The 17,757-nt window shown below is 49.8% G+C and overlaps 7 protein-coding genes across 7 annotated transcripts; 5 read left to right on the top strand and 2 right to left on the bottom strand.

Annotated features, from left to right (window-relative positions):
* Positions 1-2: 2 nt before the first annotated feature.
* Positions 3-2,563, bottom strand: N7447_009606 (GH92 family glycosyl hydrolase; the record flags this gene model as incomplete). The annotated part of the gene is made up of 2 exons (XM_057233868.1): positions 3-1,889; positions 1,940-2,563. 2 exons carry the CDS (start codon positions 2,561-2,563, stop codon positions 3-5), a joined length of 2,511 nt encoding a protein of 836 aa, XP_057083410.1.
* A 1,679-nt stretch (positions 2,564-4,242) lies between these two features.
* Positions 4,243-5,211, top strand: N7447_009605 (M50 family metallopeptidase; the record flags this gene model as incomplete). Its single annotated transcript, XM_057233867.1, has 4 exons — positions 4,243-4,428; positions 4,480-4,842; positions 4,904-4,948; positions 5,002-5,211. The coding sequence occupies 4 exons, from the start codon at positions 4,243-4,245 to the stop codon at positions 5,209-5,211; spliced, it is 804 nt and encodes a 267-aa protein (XP_057083409.1).
* Positions 5,212-6,450: 1,239 nt separating this feature from the next.
* On the bottom strand, positions 6,451-8,149 carry N7447_009604 (uncharacterized protein; the record flags this gene model as incomplete). Its single annotated transcript, XM_057233866.1, has 2 exons — positions 6,451-7,816; positions 7,869-8,149. The coding sequence occupies 2 exons, from the start codon at positions 8,147-8,149 to the stop codon at positions 6,451-6,453; spliced, it is 1,647 nt and encodes a 548-aa protein (XP_057083408.1).
* Positions 8,150-8,656: 507 nt separating this feature from the next.
* On the top strand, positions 8,657-9,940 carry N7447_009603 (threonine aldolase GLY1; the record flags this gene model as incomplete). The annotated part of the gene is made up of 3 exons (XM_057233865.1): positions 8,657-8,768; positions 8,820-9,773; positions 9,834-9,940. 3 exons carry the CDS (start codon positions 8,657-8,659, stop codon positions 9,938-9,940), a joined length of 1,173 nt encoding a protein of 390 aa, XP_057083407.1.
* A 1,170-nt stretch (positions 9,941-11,110) lies between these two features.
* On the top strand, positions 11,111-14,315 carry N7447_009602 (serine/threonine-protein kinase; the record flags this gene model as incomplete). Its single annotated transcript, XM_057233864.1, has 3 exons — positions 11,111-11,998; positions 12,051-12,451; positions 12,503-14,315. The coding sequence occupies 3 exons, from the start codon at positions 11,111-11,113 to the stop codon at positions 14,313-14,315; spliced, it is 3,102 nt and encodes a 1,033-aa protein (XP_057083406.1).
* Positions 14,316-14,917: 602 nt separating this feature from the next.
* Positions 14,918-16,351, top strand: N7447_009601 (putative alpha-1,6-mannosyltransferase subunit; the record flags this gene model as incomplete). The annotated part of the gene is made up of 2 exons (XM_057233863.1): positions 14,918-15,347; positions 15,405-16,351. The coding sequence occupies 2 exons, from the start codon at positions 14,918-14,920 to the stop codon at positions 16,349-16,351; spliced, it is 1,377 nt and encodes a 458-aa protein (XP_057083405.1).
* Positions 16,352-16,930: 579 nt separating this feature from the next.
* On the top strand, positions 16,931-17,396 carry N7447_009600 (putative NADH-ubiquinone oxidoreductase 12 kda subunit; the record flags this gene model as incomplete). Its single annotated transcript, XM_057233862.1, has 2 exons — positions 16,931-17,156; positions 17,311-17,396. 2 exons carry the CDS (start codon positions 16,931-16,933, stop codon positions 17,394-17,396), a joined length of 312 nt encoding a protein of 103 aa, XP_057083404.1.
* Between the last annotated feature and the right edge of the window lie 361 nt (positions 17,397-17,757).

Here is a 17,757-nt window from a genome sequence, read left to right as displayed (position 1 = left end):
TATCAAGTTTCCCATAAGGGGCGATTTCCCCAGGAAGTGGGCGTAGAACTCATCTCAAACTCGATTCGTGTCGCATTCACAATCTGGCCGTGCTTCAAAACTGGCCCGTGTATACTCTTTCCATCAACCTTCAGGCTCTTAATATATGGCTTCGTGGGTGCCCCTGGGGCGCTAACTTCAAGCCTCCTCTCCCTACCATTGGTAACTTGTCCACCTGTGCTCGCTCCACTAGGAAGGCGGATAGACACCTCCTCAAAGAACGGTGTACCGACAATATACTCATCACTGGCAGGGTTGACTGGATAGAATCCCAGTCCGGAAAACACGTACCAAGAACTCATCTGTCCCAGGTCTTCATTGCCGCCCAGTCCCCCACTGGTCGCATTGTAGTTAGCCCAGGCAATGTCTCGGATGGACTCAGCCGCTTGGTTGGGATAACCGAGCGCAGAATACAGATAAGGTACATGGTGACTTGGCTCGTTGGTATGGTCGTTGTGACCACCCTGGAAATGCGCATCCAACTTATCCCGGAAGGTTTGACGGCCACCAAAAAGCCCCGCCAGCCCTTTCACATCATGCATCACATCAAAGGTGTAGACCCAGTCATCGCCTTCGGTCCATCCAAAAGTGTTATTAGCCCAAGTCCCGTTCGCGTTGCGCGCTTGCATAAATTGAGTCTGGTTGTTCCAAAGAGACCCGTAGTTCCCGCTTCGCTTCTTGAGGGCTTGCACGGTGGCGTCGTCCTCTCCCGAATGGGCAGCAACAACCGAACAGGCGTAATCATTGAATGCGTAGTCCAATGTGCGGCTACCAGCCTCAGACCAGCCGTCATTGGACACCCAGCCTTGCTTCATGTATGATGTGAGTCCAGCTCGGGATTCATATGACGTGCCGGGTTCGCGATCATAATACAGAGTATCAGTATCGTGATCAGGCGGAGTATATGCATCCTTTTTAACGGCTTTCCAAGCCTTGCCAATATCAAAGTCCCTAAATCCTCGCTCGAGAGCGTTTGCAAAGACCACGTCTGCATTCGTCGCGATCATGATATTCGTCTCAACCAAATTGGCCCACATTGGAAGCCAACCGGACCAGTCAAAGATGCGTAGTAATGAACGCATCATGCTATTGACACGTTCCGGTGCAAACAAAGTCAGGAGAGAGTGCTCTGCTCTGTATGTGTCCCAAATTGACCAGGATTGGTAGTATGAGTCGTTCTCAGTGTGAACACTATCGGTGTACCCCGAGTAGAAAGCGCGCGGAGCGCCATCCCGACTCGATGTTGGCTCAGAAAAGTCGTTTGGATACTGGAGTGCATGGAACAAGCCGGTATACCAGATAGTGCGAGGATCATTATTCGGATGTGTCTTGTTGATGCCCTTGATGGATACCCTTCCTAACTTCTCAAGCCAGGCTGACTTCACTTTTTCAACGGTATCCTCGAAAGTGTGCTCATCCGGAGTCTGAATTTCCAGGTTCTTCCTTGCCTGTGCGATGCTGATATACGAAACACCAGTGCGTACTTCGACGCGCGATGTCGACTTGGCAAATTTCACATATCCTCCAGTGAAGTTCCCTTGTCTCTGAACTTCATCCTTTATAATCGACCCCCCATTCGCCACACCGATCTCAGCGAAGGGCTCAGAAAATCGAGAGACAAAGTATCCCTTGAACGACGATGCTTTGTCCGGTCCGAGGAGGTAATCCTGACGCTCGGTGTTATACCCGTAGACCTCCTGACTGTTCACATCGATATGAACTTCGCCTGTCCAGTTCCGACGTGAAGCTTGAATAAATACCCAAGGCTGGTCTTCGCCATCCACATTGGTAGGGCTATGTTGGAAGTCAAATCGAAGATGGCCCACGTGAGAATCTGCGGACATGGCAACCTGAATATCATCAGAAATCATACAATGCGAACACACAAGAGTGCAAATACCTGTATCGACCGGTCATACTCATCACCCTCTCTACTACGCAGCACAGACTCAATCTCCCTTTTCCGCATCCGCCCATTGGCACCATCTTTCACATCATCTGGCACAGAACCCGCACCACCGGGAACAGGGCCATCACCCACAGCCTCGGCTGTCGCATTCCAGTCACGGTCCAAGAGCTGAGCAGCATCAACAAGTACCTCATAGACATATGGCGTACTTCTCTCATCCTTCTTCTGGAACTGCAATCCCCGGTTCTGAAACAGCGGCTGCACTTCACCAATTCCCGGTGTCAATACAATCTGACCCGACTCGCCCATCCAAATAGCCGGTTGGTGTGTGGCTTGGAACCCATGGATAAGACGGTCGCTGTCGCCGTAAGGTACTTGCGAGATGAAGTTCTCGCGGGTCTGTGGTGTCCAGCGGGTCATGCCGAAGGGAGGGCTGACGGATGGAATCATGCCGCCGTTGCCATTTGGTGTTGTTCCGTAAGTGCCGATGAGGGGATTGACAAATTTGAGGACACCAGCGTTCTTGTGGTAGGTTGTGTCTGTCTTTGCCTCCGTTGGCTGGGATAACGCACCTCCTGCAAGTCCTGCTAGGAGAAGGGAGAGCACGCCGAGCATGTTAACAGAGGAGCGTTGCTAGGTCGGTAGGGGATAAGTTCTGCCCACGCTACGGGTTGCCACTTTGGAGATCTGAGATCTGAGAACTGAAATTAGATCTTCTATGTATCTTGCAAGGGTGAGGTTGATGATCCCAATCTCCTAAATGCGGGGTTTGGTGGCATTGGCAGGTACTAGCGACCTTTCCTTTTAATTGAATGTTGTTCCTCAAAAACACTACTAACATTGCCAAGATGTTTTGATTCTATTTGGAATGAGTGTTGCGAGTGTCTGGGGTTGCCCACCCTATCAGAGAGAACATATTTTTGAAGATGCTACATATTTCAATAACTTAAATGCTAGACAGCACGAAAAATAAACGGAATCTCTGTTAATAAAAGTTCGAGAATATCTATGGGGCTGCTAAACAACGCCTTCAAGGGGGTGGTATTGTCGCTCTCAGTCGAAGCTGCGCAGACTTGCTTCCAGAATAGCACGCCACTATCTTCCTGGGCCTACGAAGACGTATAGGGGCCAGGGTTCAAAACCCCCCTGTAGGGGGATTGGGATACCAGAATTAGTACCACTTTATACACCGCCCCAATACAGTGTACTGTGAATTATTAATACATCAACCTGCCTAGATGAAGCTTTTGGACTTGCAACCACCAGCAATGATGGAGATGCGTGATTTGTGTGGAGGTCCAAGGCTTAACTTGCTCACGGACGCTAGATATGGCGAAACCAGTGTGAAAGAGATGTCATGACACCTGCAAAGATAATGAAGTTGTTGTTTTTCGATTTGCTGCCACTTGGCCAGATGGGATACCGATACCGTTGGACGGCTCCGATTCATGTCATTCGAAAGATACTCCGCAATGAGCTCAGCGGGGACATCCAGATACAGGATATGGATGTAATTAGCCAGATCCCCTGGTGTGCAGACCGACTCCTAATTCCCATCTTCGGCCCAGAATATAAAATGTTCAGCCACAATTGCAGTTTTCCCCGTGTTGCAAAAATCCTGTCTGACTCTGGCTATCACGGGCTGGCAGTGCTCATTTTTAGCCTCTTCCATCGAACTCTTGAATGGCTCGAGGCTCCCAGGAGTGACCGCTGCAATGACAGCTCACCACAAAGCAAATATTCGTCATTTTCGAGTACCATCTTGAGTTCATTTAACCAAAAAGACGTTCCGGACCCAGGGAGGCCATATAGATCAATGATTACTGGCTTCGGACGTTCGTTAGGCTCAACCTGAATGGTTAGTGGATAAAGGGTATTTCAAGATGCAAGATATGTCATGTTAACATTTTATACATCAAACGCAGCTTCCTCAGAAGCTCACCATAGGACAGTTGGCAGGTGCAACCCTGCCGCAGTGCATTTTCAGTTCATTTTATCTCTTGTGGGAATCATATACCATGCATAATGAAGTTAGCATCTGCGACCTATAAAGAATATGATTTTCTATATTTTGACAGACGGTGAAAGTATAACCCTTCAGCCTAAATAGCCAAGGCGCTAAAAATAGCAGGCTAAGCCACATGCGCCACAAAACAAGTGGCATGCGCGTTCCTATAGGGACGCGTGGATGATCTCCCCAAGAGTTGATCATTAAATAAATTTGCACTTGCGACATATCAGACTCAAAAGTCTGCATTTCTATATTTCCCGAGTTTCTGAGCCCATTTATCGCCATGCCAGCCCTATATGCAGCGCTAGCCCACAGCGCGGTGGAAACGGCCCCGCACCAACTGGCCCGGCGTGGCTTGACTGTCAACCATACCCAAGCCGTGACCCTAGGGGTGATGGGAGCATATGTGGTGGTCATCGCACTACTATGGAATCTACCATATGTCCGCTGGGTTCTATGGCCCTTCAAGGTAAATACTCCCAGCCATTGCTAGACTAACTGCGACTAACTCCCCTGACAGATGCTGGTAATTGCCTTCCATGAATTCGGCCATGCGATTACCGCCTGCTGTACCGGTGGAAAAGTCAAATCTATCTCGCTAGATCCACATGAGGGTGGTGTCACGCACATGCAGGGCGGCATGAGTGCTATCACCCTGCCTGCTGGATACCTGGGGTCATCGATCATTGGCGCTCTATTGATCTTCGCTGGATTTAATATTGTTGCCAGCAAGGTCGCCAGTATCATCCTTGGTATCTGCTTCCTGCTTACCCTTTGGTGGGCACGGAGAGATTGGTTGACCATCATGACTGTTCTTCTTGCGGTCGGGTTGTTGGTGGCATGTTGGTTTATTGCGCATGGTGAAGCCTTGCGCTGGGTTGTGGTATGTCTGATATTTTGATTCATACTGTCGTCGAATTGTACTAATCTGGTCTTCTCTCCAGCTGTTTATCGGTGTCATGTCTGCTTTGTACAGTGTTTGGGATATCGTAAGTACTAGTCACACTCTTTTAATTCATACCGCTAATAACCTGCTTTCTAGTGCGACGATCTCATCCTTCGCAAAGTAAACAGCTCCGATGCCAGCGTCTTTGCAAAGAGATACGGTGGATCTTCCCAGTGCTGGGGAATCATCTGGTCTCTCATTTCTCTCGCTTTTATGGCTATCGGCATCATTGGTGGCATCGCAGCATTCCCCGAGTCCTTCAGCCAACAACAGGACGATTCCAAGCACTTTATCCCGACTCGCTAGTGACACTCTTAATGTTGCTTTGGGAAGACATTACAGACTGAAAATAATGATTTTATGAGATATGACAGCTCGTTAGGGCATATTCCCGCATGTCTTAGGAATCCAGTTTCCAATTAATGTACTGATATACTAGGAGTTTGAACACATAGACCCTTTGTTTTCAGGGCAGGTATACTATTGTAAAAGACCTTGAGCAGTAAGGGTATATCATTGTTCACCAGGAGGTTCGTTCTAAGACCACAATGTCAACTGTGGCTACCATTCCATCAAGACAGAAACATCTCATTTCCCTGGATTCCCAAATTACTCATACCTTTCCTCTCTTGCTCAAATGGGCCTTTCTATGCTCCGACTGGGTTAATCCTTGGCGAGTAGTTTCATCGTACTAGCCCACTGACTTGCAAAGCACACCCTCGCATCAGTCGAGACACCTTCGATGTTAATCGCCGTTCCCTTGGGACTGTAGACCCCCCAGCAATATTAGAGGTTAAACCTGATGCAGAGGTGGACATCTGATATACAACCTTCTTGGTGACATTCAAAATTGATTTTCCTGTCAACGTCGTCTGTCTTTATCATTTTTTCCTTTTTCTATCACCGTGTTGATAACCGGCGGCCGACCTTTCAAGCCACTGAGAATAAGGATTGATTCTTTGTCTTTTTTGGTGTCATTAGGAAAGATCAGGGTGGAAGCGAGTTCCCCGCTTGGTACTGTGCCAGAGGAGACGAGCATATTTAATCACCAAATACCTTCGAAGATTGGAGGTTTAATAACAGCAACACAGTAGAGGATGTCGAACTCACAGCTATCGTCTTTTGAAACACCTACGGTTGGGAATCAAGCGATATATATAAGCATGCCCTGGTCATGTAAACAAAGGGGAAATGCTTAGCCGCTTTTCCCTCACGCCGTTTGCAAGCCACTGGAGCTGAGGACAGACTAAGTGATACTTTACCGCGAGTTGGAGATGCAAGATGATGATACTCAGTGTTGGACGTTTCATCGCCAGCTGATAAGTTTATTCATCTTATCACCCAATGTCAAGTTGCTCCATCAATGAGAATGGGAAAGAGAAGTGAGCTAGTCATGTGTTTGGGGAGAGCTTTTCTACACAAATCGACCACTAGCCAGGAACTACTCGCAGTTACCGATCGGCTTTATTTGAAAGTCGATAATAATACAGTAATGTGCTGCTGATTGTCTATTGTACAAGTATGTGAAGAATAACCCCCGACAATTTATCGTGCATTCTCGGCCTCCAAAGCCTCCTCGTGCTGTAAAGCCATCTTGGCCATGACGTCCCGCGCCGCGACCTTAGCTTTCCGCTTCTCATTCATAGCGACCTCATCTCCCTCATCTTCTGGACCACCAGTTCGCTTTCCATTGGGAGAGCCAGTATTACGCTTGCTCTTTTTGTTGGGTGCTGGGTGGATCTCAGGACGAGCATTAGGCAATTCTTGTGACTTCTGCTGGTCCTCTTGACTATCCTTGTCGTTAGTATTCGGCCCAAGGGATTGTGCACGCAAGCTGCGACGAGATGCGCGACGTCGCACTTTGTTCGGTTGTCCGTTTGATTCGACATCCTCCTGCGTGCTAGATGGAGCGGTACTGGGTGGTTCTGTGGCACCAGTGAGGTTTGGGTGGCTGATCGATTTCCTCGGTCTGCCGGGCGGTCTTTTATGAGGAACAGCTTGGGCCTGCGGAGGGGCTGTTGGGGGGCTATCTCCAGCCGGCGCACCTAGGCGCGGTCGTTTAGCTATGGTTTGTTGCAGGTTATAGGATTGTGTTTGGAGCGAGCCAGAGGGATTTTGAGGCTCTCGAGCAGGCATCTGCACCTCTAGAGACATCAGTTCTTCTTCTGCTGGTGGCCCACTGGTAATTGCAGATTGGCTGTAGTCATTGAGAGGAACACGCGAATTGTTCATCAGTGGATCTGATAGCGACATTTCATCCACCATATCGTCTTCGTCGAAGGAGTCTGCAACTGCCTGACTGCGGTCGCCTGGGAATGCATCAGGCCAGTTACGTTTCCGGCCCGCTTGGAGCAAGCCAGGGCTCCGAACCTCAGGGAGCGCAGAATTCATGTTGATGATCGACAATGATTCTTGCTGGTGTGGTAGGGTCGCTCCCATGTAACGGTTCTTCAGTTTCAGAGCCTCGATCTCCAACTTCAATTTCTCGATCTCGTCAGACTTGGACTTGAGTTCCTTCAGTACCATAGCAATCATATCGAAGTCATGCCCCTGAAGTACGGGACCTTCCCCCAGATTTCGGCCCGGCCCATTCAACTCGATTCGAAGTGCTGTAAATGAATGTTTGAGATCTGACATTGTGTCTTGGAGGTGGTTCACTGAGTTCGAAATCTGATCGATGCTTCGGCCCTGGTGGAGCATTTGCTTTTGCATGGATGGATCGAGGGTCGTGTCAGTGCAGCCAGCTGGTACCAGTGCACTACCCTGGACAAGGTCGAGTTTTCGACGAGGAGGTTCTTTCGGGGGACAAATCAGTCGTTCGAGGGCCCCCTGTTTGAATACGGGCTGTACCGTTCGCATGGTAACGATCTCCCTAAAAGCGACTTTGGACATTTTCCACAGAATATTCATCCTATAAACAGATTAGCCGTGAGAAGCGCCAGTTTTTATCCACGGCCACTTACCCGTTGTCAAGTGGACAAAGTACACCCATCCGTTGTTGGCATAGTTTACATGACACCTCTTGAATGACACGGCCACGTAAAAGGGTCATGTCCGAAGTATGAGGGATTTGCTTCCGCTCCGAAGAAACGGCAATGCGATGGAGGTCAACACTAAGCCATGCTGTCGGGACTGAGTATGCATTAGATAGTTTCGCCCATTCGTTCTCCAGTGCAGCCAGTGAGCTGGAGCACCGAATACACTGGCATAAAATGCCAGGCCGTGTGAGATGGGATAGATCCATCTTTGCGCGACCAGTGTAATGCAGTTAGAGAGTAAGATTGTGCGGGCTTGAACCACCAAAGCGCATTGCCCGCAGCCAAAGTGCTGAGTCAGCGGTCGAGGCCGCCCGTTGGATGCACTAGTCCTAATTAGTTTATCGATAAGGACTATCTACAGTGGCGTCATGGCCGGAACCATTAAGTTACACATTATACCCTTCTGATGGGTGAAACATAAGCTCTAGAGGTTTACATTATACCTCGACTGGGATGATGATATGGTTATTCCCCGACCACGAGTATGACCCGCTGCATACGATGAGATGTATTCATATCCCCCGGTCCACAATGTAGCGCGCTATCTTTCTCCGGATCACGTGTCGGTTCCCCTCTTTCCCCATTTCCCCCAAATGGCATCTGTATTTTTACCCTGAAAACTCATGAATTGCTCCTTATATCTGGTCCGTCGCTCTTCCTCGGTGTGCCGATTAGCACACCTGCAAGCACGGAAGTTTATCCCTCCTATCGCTATGGCCCAACTCTCAACTGATGCCATGGCTCATGCCTCGGCAGTCACTGGCAACAGCGACAAGAAGCCCACCACCTGGCATGGTGCTGGAGCTGCCGAGTTCGACCTCCGAAGTATGACTCAATTAGGAAGGGGAAGGGGAATGTGAGGCTGATCTGAATCAGGCGATACAATGACGAAGCCTACGCCGTCGATGCTCGAAGCTATCTGTCAAACAACTCTTCTGGACGATGTCTTCAATGAGGATCCAGTCACCAACGAGCTGCAAAGCTATGTGGCCGAGATCACCAAACATGAAGCAAGTCTGTTGGTCCTTTCTGGCACCATGGGAAACCAGGTGGCCATTCGCTCGCATCTCGCGCAGCCACCTCATTCAGTGCTGTGTGATCATAGATCTCATATCATTTGTTATGAGGCTGGTGGTGTGAGCGCTTGGACTGGCGCCACCGTGACCCCTGTAATCCCCAAAAATGGGGTTTATTTGACTTTGGAAGATATCAAAAAGCACGCAGTTCTTAGTGATAATATTCATTATTGCCCCACCAAGTTGATCAGTTTGGAGAATACTCTCGATGGAATGATCATGCCGCTCACTGAGGCAAAGCGGATTGTGGAGTGGGCTCATGCTAATGACATCAAGGTTCACTTGGACGGCGCCCGGTTGTGGGAGGCTGTTGTGGCCGGTGCAGGGAGCTTGCCTGAATACACAAGCCTCTTCGATAGCGTCAGTCTTTGCTTCTCGAAGGGCCTGGGTGCACCCATCGGCAGTATTATTGTCGGGTCTGAAGAGTTTATCAAGAAAGCGCGCTGGTTCCGCAAATCTATCGGCGGCGGCGCCCGACAGACGGGTGTGATTGCAGCTGCTGCTCACGTTGCGCTCACTGAAACTTTTGGCACGGACCCCCATGGCCAGACTGGAAAGCTTGCAGCAACGCATGAAAAGGCGAAGCGGGTAGCCGATCTCTGGACTAGTCGTGGTGGCAAGCTGCAGTGCCCCCTGCACACCAATATGGTTTGGTTGGACCTCGAGGCGTCAGGAGTGGGGCCAAATGACCTGGCAGAGATTGGACAGCAAAAAGGGCTAAGATTGCTGGGGGGCCGCGTGGTGGTCCATTACCGTAAGTATCCTTAATCTGCCTTGAAGCTGATCCATGACTCAACAATCTGACCTGCCACAGAGGTATCGGACGAAGCGATCGCACGGCTGGAACAAGTTTTCGATGCTGCGCTGAAGGGTGACTTCAAACGGAGTGAAGATACTAGCAAACCGTACGGAAGTAAATAGTTTGAAAATAATACCAAAATCCAGCGTAGATATGAAACCCTTCACGATGTATACATTATGTCTTACGTACAATGTGTATTTCATAGATCTGTCTTGGCACTAATTGCGAGGTTTCAAGGTTCGTCCCCGCTATATCGCACTTAGCCAATTAACGCGCCTGTTGCCTGATGAGTAACTAGTTTACGCGCCTCAGGAACGCGTGATTGCCTCAGGAACCAAATCACGAGTGTTGCGGCTCGTTGGTCTTGTTCCTCGGACGACGACCTTCCAAGGAGTGCAATTTTGCTCTGTCCCGGCGTCCCCATTTTTATCTATCTACTGCCTCAATTTTGCCCGCCGAGGACAAATTGATAGGCAACCTTTCAAGCTGTGTAAGCTCATTCTCGATCTCGAGTCAAGGCTGAACAAAGGCCTCTTCAAGCTTCCAAAAGACTTTGCTAATTTATTGGGATCGAATTTCACAGACATACCTCCTAGCCGCTGCGAACTCGCTGATTCACAGTCCCTTCCTTAATTCGATCGTTGTGAATACCGAAATATCGTTAGGTACCTTCTCATTGAACGACATCTTGACGGTCCGCTTTCCCTCCGCCAGTTGACGTCTTGAAACCGATAACCAAGTTTTTTATTCTTCTTATGGCTTGGGGACAAGAGCTGGATAGTATTCCTTCCGTTTCACGGGCAACGTCGTAATCTGCGTTGATCAACACTGGTTTTGAGGATAGCTGAAGAAGGACACCCCCACTCTGCAAGGCGCAAGGCATACGGTTCACATATCGCCCATCCATTACCTATTTCACTCCTTCTGATCACTGAGCAAAACATTCGTGACGACTTTGTTTACCCGGCGACATATACCCTAGTGAATGTGTCATTGGTCCTAAAGCGTCTCATCATCTTGCCCAGGGTTTGCCCGGGTGCGTGGTTCATTGGCCCCAGTACCTATTCCCTCAAAAGGTATATATACAAAACCCCTCCCCGAGACCTCCTTGTTGGCATAACCTCACTGATAAATTATATCTCAAGTCTACGATATTAATGACATTTTTATGCACATTCCCTTTGCTGGGCTCGCAGCACATATACCCTACCTCATCAGATCTGTACCTGTAGTTCATTTCTCTGTTCATTCTCCTAGCACGTTCATTTACACTTGGATTCATCCTCATAATGGAAGCCACTCAGGAATCCACCCAGCCATGTGCTGATCCTCGCCGAATGGGAATGCATAACTCTGGCATCCAAGATGAAGACCTGGCCGACATCATCTGCATCCTTCATCCGAATTCGCATTCCGCCCATGATGCTGTTGGGGCCACTGGAGGAATATCTGCACAGCATATCCTCCAAAGGGACACACTGGAGCGCGAATCCTCTCACACGGCAGCATTAGATTTGGCATTGAGACTGTCGTCAAAAGTTCACAATCTGGGACTCGGCTTCTGCTTCGGACGCAATCGCTCTCGTTGTGACGTTCTTCTCACTGTTGACGATGATGCTAAACGAGTGTCGAACAACCACTTCCGAATATACCTAACCGAGGACGGCATTCTCATGCTCCAGGATACGTCGACAAATGGTACTATCGTGGACAATTGCCGCCTGCGAAAATCCCAGAAGGATGGGAATAGTCGAATGCTCACAAATGGATCTATCATTCAAGTCGTCACTGGGTCCGTAACATCTGACGAGGTCCGCTTCGTGGTTCGAATTCCGTCGCGAGAAGGGTTTGCTGTCCAATATCACCAGAACTTGTTTCACTATTTCGAACGAGTCCATGCACATGCCCCCGCGCATAAAGAACGGCAGGGCCCAGCCCCGTCTGCCTTGGCGTGGTCATCCGCCAACGCTTATGGCATGCATTGGACCGGTGGTGCCGAGTACAACGTGACTGGACAGATTGGAAAAGGTGCATTCGCTACTGTGTACAAGATTGCCACCAAACAACATGGCGCCATCTATGCTGCAAAGGAACTCGACAAGCGCCGGTTCATGAAAAATGGTGTCCTTGATCAAAAGGTCGACAATGAGATGAAAATCATGAGAGATCTTACTCATGTAAGCTACATTTTTCAGTTTGCCTGCCATGGATACAACTAACGAGTTGCAGCCGAATATCGTTCAATACATCAACCACCATGAACATGATCGATGGATTTACATCATCATGGAGTATGTTCCAGGCGGCGAGTTGTCGACATACCTGCAGACCCAGGGGACAATTGCCGAGGAGATGGTGAGAACGATCGCACGACAAGTGTTACGAGCGCTTCACTATTTGCATAAACGCCGCATCACCCATCGAGATATCAAACCGGACAACATCTTGATTGCCTCGCTGGACCCGCTTAGAATCAAATTATCTGACTTTGGCTTGTCGAAAGTGGTGGAGCAGGAAACCTTTCTCAAGACGTTTTGTGGAACGCTTCTATACTGTGCACCTGAGGTGTACCCAGACTATGATCAATACCGTCGTGGTGAGCTCCGAAAGAGGCGTCGCGTTGGAGATCCGTAAGTAGCTAATTTCCGTTTCGCTTGAGGAGTCTCTGCTGACATTGAAAGACCTCCCAAAACATCTCCGTACAGCCAATCTGTTGACATGTGGTCGCTAGGGGCGGTTCTTTTCCATATCCTGTCCGGCGTTCCACCATATTCAGGCCGTGCAGAAGATCGGGGTGTCCAGATGCTTCGCACCATTATGACAAGTGACGCTGATTTCGATGCTTTACGCCGCGCAGGTGTTTCTGAGTCTGGCATCGACTTTGTCGCCCAGCTTCTCAACCGTGATCCATTTTCTCGTCCAACAGAGAAGGAATGTTTCCAACACCCGTGGATCGCAGAGGTCCCCGATGTGGATGAGTACGAGGACGATGACGACTTGCTATCTGACCATCATGATGGGCTTTCAATCATTGGCGAGGATCCCGAGGATGAGCTAGATGCTTCGCAGTTGTCTATCGCTGATGGTTTGGGCTACGTTCACGAAGCCGACGCCGAAGATGGGAGTAGCGATGAAGCACTCTCCAAACGGCCCCGGATCGAGTATATCCCCACCGATGTACGCTATCCCAGCCTTCCAAATATTGAGAGTTTCCAAGATGGGCAAGCGGTGGTGGACAATCATGCCAAACGTTTGTTCGGGGAAGTTTGCCCCTCAGCTCTGCGGAGCTCCCACGCACTCGGCAATATGGATGTCTACGACCCCAATAATTTTCAGGTTGACTTTCTCTCTTCCGGTGAGTCGATGATGAGCAACGATCCCAACGACTCGATCATTTCTCTCCCAGCGGTACCCTTCGGTGGCACTGCACCCAGTTTGATGGGCGCAGAGAAACTCGTCGGGCAACTCAACATGAATTCCTTGAATCCCATTCTCCAACTCAAGGGTGGTCCGGTTACCAGATCCTCATTGCGGCAAACTACCCATGGGCACATCAAGAACGCGATGCCAGATAGTACCCTCAACAGAGATTCTGTTCCGCCGACTTCGAGTCCCAAGGAAGAACCTGTTTCGAGTCCGCAGGAGCCAACCCCCAAAGCCAAGTTCACGCGTCGGGTTGATCTTGCTCTCGCAATCCCCGACACAGCCAGCGAGGCATCTAGCGATAACAGTGCCCACAACAGCCGCCGCGACACTGCTCCCAGGGACCCCTCTCGCCCCTCTAAATCAGAATACGACATCGAGTTTGCTACTACCCTTGATGCGCAGACAGGCCAAGCGATCTTGGATCAGTTCCGTGCCGAAGAATCAGATTCATCAGAACCAATTGTTCACCGACCCAACCCACCCCCTGTTCCTTCCACACTATCTGATCCCGCATTCGCCAAACCGCCCAAGAGATATGGAAAGTTGAAGAGTCTCCCAGGTTCGATCTTTGACCTGACAATCTACCTCGAGGATCGTCTCACCTCCTGGGGTCGGGGGCCATCTGCGACCGTCAAGCATGCCGACCCCATGGATACAAGAATCCCCGCATACGCCCTAGAGGTCACGTTCTGGAGTCCAGGCATCGAGGCGAGGATCGCATCAGGTGAAAGCTGGCTCGATATCCCAGGGGTGATGGCTATTCTCTCCACCAAAGCGCGTCTTGGCATCTGGGTAAACGACACCTTGCTGTGCCGCGGCTCTATGACCGAGGATGGCCCCGAGGCTCTACAATTCGGGAAGCTCTACACCGGCGACATCATCACTGTGTACCAAAACAAAGACCGAACCAAATTCCTCAAGCTTCAATGTGACTTTACTCATGGCGAGAGCGCCCAGCCTCGACCGGCACACGAGGCCGGATTCATGGTGCGCCAGGCTCTCTTGGCCAAGGCCGACGGGGCTGCGAACCGAATGCCGATTCGGCGTCAGAACAAGGATCGGGAATAGATCGAGATCCGGCGTTATCAGTCTGCTTTGGACATAAATAGGAATTGCATGGTCCGATAGGAATTAATATCGTTAACTTTTGTACTCCACAACGGTATCTGTCCGCAAGCAGTAGAGTAGGTGTGGAGATGTGGAGCCGATCTGAGGCTCCGTAGATTGATCCACGCTGCAGGATAGTTTATTTAAATTAGGCTAAACTATTGCCTACCTAGGTATACATTTAGCAGGTCACCTTGAAAATCCGGCTTTTATGAGACTAATATAAGATTAAATCCAATTTGGTCTTCAACCTTGGGAAGGATCTAAGCATCCAAAGTCAAATCGCACCTTCTCCAAGAGGGTGGTATCAGGACGGGCCGCATTCGGCCTCGAGTTCCTGAATCCCAGGTCACATCTACATCCGGTACATAATCACCACACGTTTAACGGTGTTCTGTACATCTTAATCACCTCTCTTCCTAACTTCCCGTTCCTTACATCTGTCACTCTGACCTCACCACGCATCTATCCCCCCTTCGCTCGAGCTTTCCCTCCGGTGAACATCCACCAGGTTTCACAACGATCGCTTTCTAGCAATTCCCTGTTTAGCGTCAATCACTGCGATGACCTTATCGCGATCACCCTCTCCCCGCCCGGGCGGAGGGTGGTCCAGTCCGGGACTCGTTCCGGCTAGCGGCACCACATCGCCAGGCGGTCCATCGCCCGGTTCATTATCCCCAGGCACACCAGGCGGTATTTCGTGGGCTGCAGCCAAGGCAAAAAGCGAAGAGGTACGCGGGTATCCATCATTTGCTACACGGAATAGCGGCTTCTTCTCTCGACAACGACACAAGATCTCGACTCGGCTTTCTAGCTTTCGAAAGCTTTCATCACATGAATATGTTGATAAGGATGACTATGAACGGGACTGGAAACATGCGAGTGGTGGACGTGGCATGCTAGGCGCGTTACGGATACCAATCCGCCGGGGTCGGTTGCGGTTGCTGTTTGCACTCTTCTTGATGTGGATTGGGTATCTATTTTTCTGGGCGAGTAAGTCATTGCTGCTAGGATTATTATTTCGATGGTCATATTTTAACAAAATTCCAGGCATTGTCCAAACATACCGCAGATCACCAATAGGCGGCGGGAATAAGTTCGTCATCATACTCGGGTCGAATGTGGAGGGCGGTGTTATGGAATGGAAGGGTGCACGTGAATGGGCCATTGAACGAAACAGCATATGGAACAAGAAGAAATATGCAACAAAATGGGGTTACGAGCTTGAGCTGGCTAATTTGCTGGCTAAGAAGCGATATTCACATGAGTGGCGCGAGAGCTGGGAGAAGGGCGATGTGATCCGCGAAGCCATGCGCAAGTATCCAGACGCAGAGTGGTTTTGGTGGCTCGACTTGAACACCTGGGTGATGGAATACGGCACCTCGCTCCAGCACCATATATTCAATGACCTCGAGTCACTCGTCTACCGCGATATCAACGCATATAACCCTCTTAACCTCACCCACCCCCTCCCTGAGTTCTGGCTCGACGACCTAGGTCGTGCCCTTGAGGGTGACGGCAAGGCGGACTCTTTGAATATGCTTCTGACGCAAGACTGCGCCGGCTTCAATCTCGGATCCTTCTTCGTGCGACGGTCTGTTTGGACCGAACGCCTGCTCGACATCTGGTGGGATCCCGTCATGTACGAGCAGATGCATATGGAATGGGAGCATAAAGAACAAGATGCTCTGCAGTATGTCTATCAAAGTCAACCGTGGGTTCGCAGTGGTGTTGGCTTTTTGCCACAACGCAGCATCAATTCTTTCCCTCCTGGCGCATGCGGCGAGGGCGATAACCCAATCGTTCACTATCAGCAGAACGCACATGACCTCGTTGTTAACATGGCTGGGTGCATGTTTGGTCGTGATTGCTGGTCTGAAATCTACTACTACCGTGAGCTGAGCAATTGGCTTGGCCGGTCGGGTTGGGAGCGATTCAGGGACGGTTTAGGTGATGTATACGATCGAATGACGGGGAAGCCGCCTAAAGATGATTAATTCGTATTGTTTTATGCTATTCATGTTTATTATGCTTGTCCGCAGCAGATGCATATTGTCGAAGTCATTCCTTCCTTGCATCATTGAAGGTTTTGTGTTGAAATTATTTTGTTTTGTATATTGCTTAGTAGTTTCGCATTATCTTGATCGGGTGTACGGCAGCTGGTGTGAACAACCACGATCATTGAAAATATGATATTTTTGCATAGAATTTTCGTTCCGATAAAAGCATTTATACTTCCTCTAGATCAAATCAAAGCCCAATATTAACTTATCGAAACTTCACTCACTGTCCGACTCGGCCGTTTTCGGATTCTATATATTCACGTGACTGCACAGATCTGCACCAAAGGCCGTTCCGTCTCCCGTACCAAAACCAACCTTGACCGCCTTAATTCCGCCCAATCACAAACCAGGTAATCCAACCTTCAAGATCAACGTGCCCGACGACCGCAGCAAGCAGCCTCCAAAAGTCGATCCTCTCCCACAAACTCTTGCTGCCATTGTCCTCTGCCCGGACAAGCAACCACCTCAACACACCCTGACCTCACACCAAATAACACAAACCAACCGTCCACAATGCCAACCGCCGAGTCCGCCGCTTTCCTGGCCAAAAAGCCCACCGTCGCCCCGACCTACGAGGGCGTCGACTTCGAGGATAACGTCGCACTGCACAACGCCCGCGACGCTATTATCCGCGAGCAGTGGGTACGCAGCATGATGGCGCGTCTGGTTGGAGAGGAATTGAGCAAGTGCTATGCGCGCGAGGGCGTAAACCACCTTGAGAAGTGTGGTGTTTTCCGAGGTGGGTTGTTTTCCGTACTGTCTACGCTACATATCCTGGAAATTGAAACTTCTGCGGGTGTTTCCGTCTGGAATAACCGGATCTGACTGGGTCGAGGACTATGTGGATTGGTTGTGATTTGGATGTTTTGTACTGACCTATATATCTACTGCAGAGAAGTACTTTGAGCTCATTAAGGAGCGCAAGGTTAAGGGTTACCTCGGCCAGGAGAAGAACCGCTTCGGTGGCGAGTCGGCATAGGCGTTTCCTCTTTTCTTGCATGTTCATGCGATTGCGTTTCGAGGCTTGGGTTTGACGGTCGATATCAATACCGCGGAGACTGGACAATTTTGATGCCGATATGAAATGGTCGGCTTTGGACGGAACCTCCCGTGGATTTGATTCCGTCCTGTCCAAACTTGATCTTATAGCTACCCAGATCGGGTCTGCGGAGGAGACACGAAAAGATGGCAGAAGAGGGTTTGGAGAGTACCCTCTTGATGCTCTTGCCCGTTTGTACTGTACATAATATCACTTTGTTTGATCACTCTTCCTTTTTTTTTCACTACGGTGTTGAAGTGCTGTTCGGAGAGGTTGTAGTAAGTCAGTGACCAACACTCGG

Source organism: Penicillium robsamsonii, assembly GCF_028829455.1.
Source record: "Penicillium robsamsonii strain IBT 29466 chromosome Unknown utg000005l_segment0_segment0, whole genome shotgun sequence".
Taxonomy (NCBI): Eukaryota; Fungi; Ascomycota; class Eurotiomycetes; order Eurotiales; family Aspergillaceae; genus Penicillium; species Penicillium robsamsonii.
The sequence above is the reverse complement of the archived record's forward strand: the minus strand, read 5'-3'. Positions and strand labels throughout refer to the sequence as shown.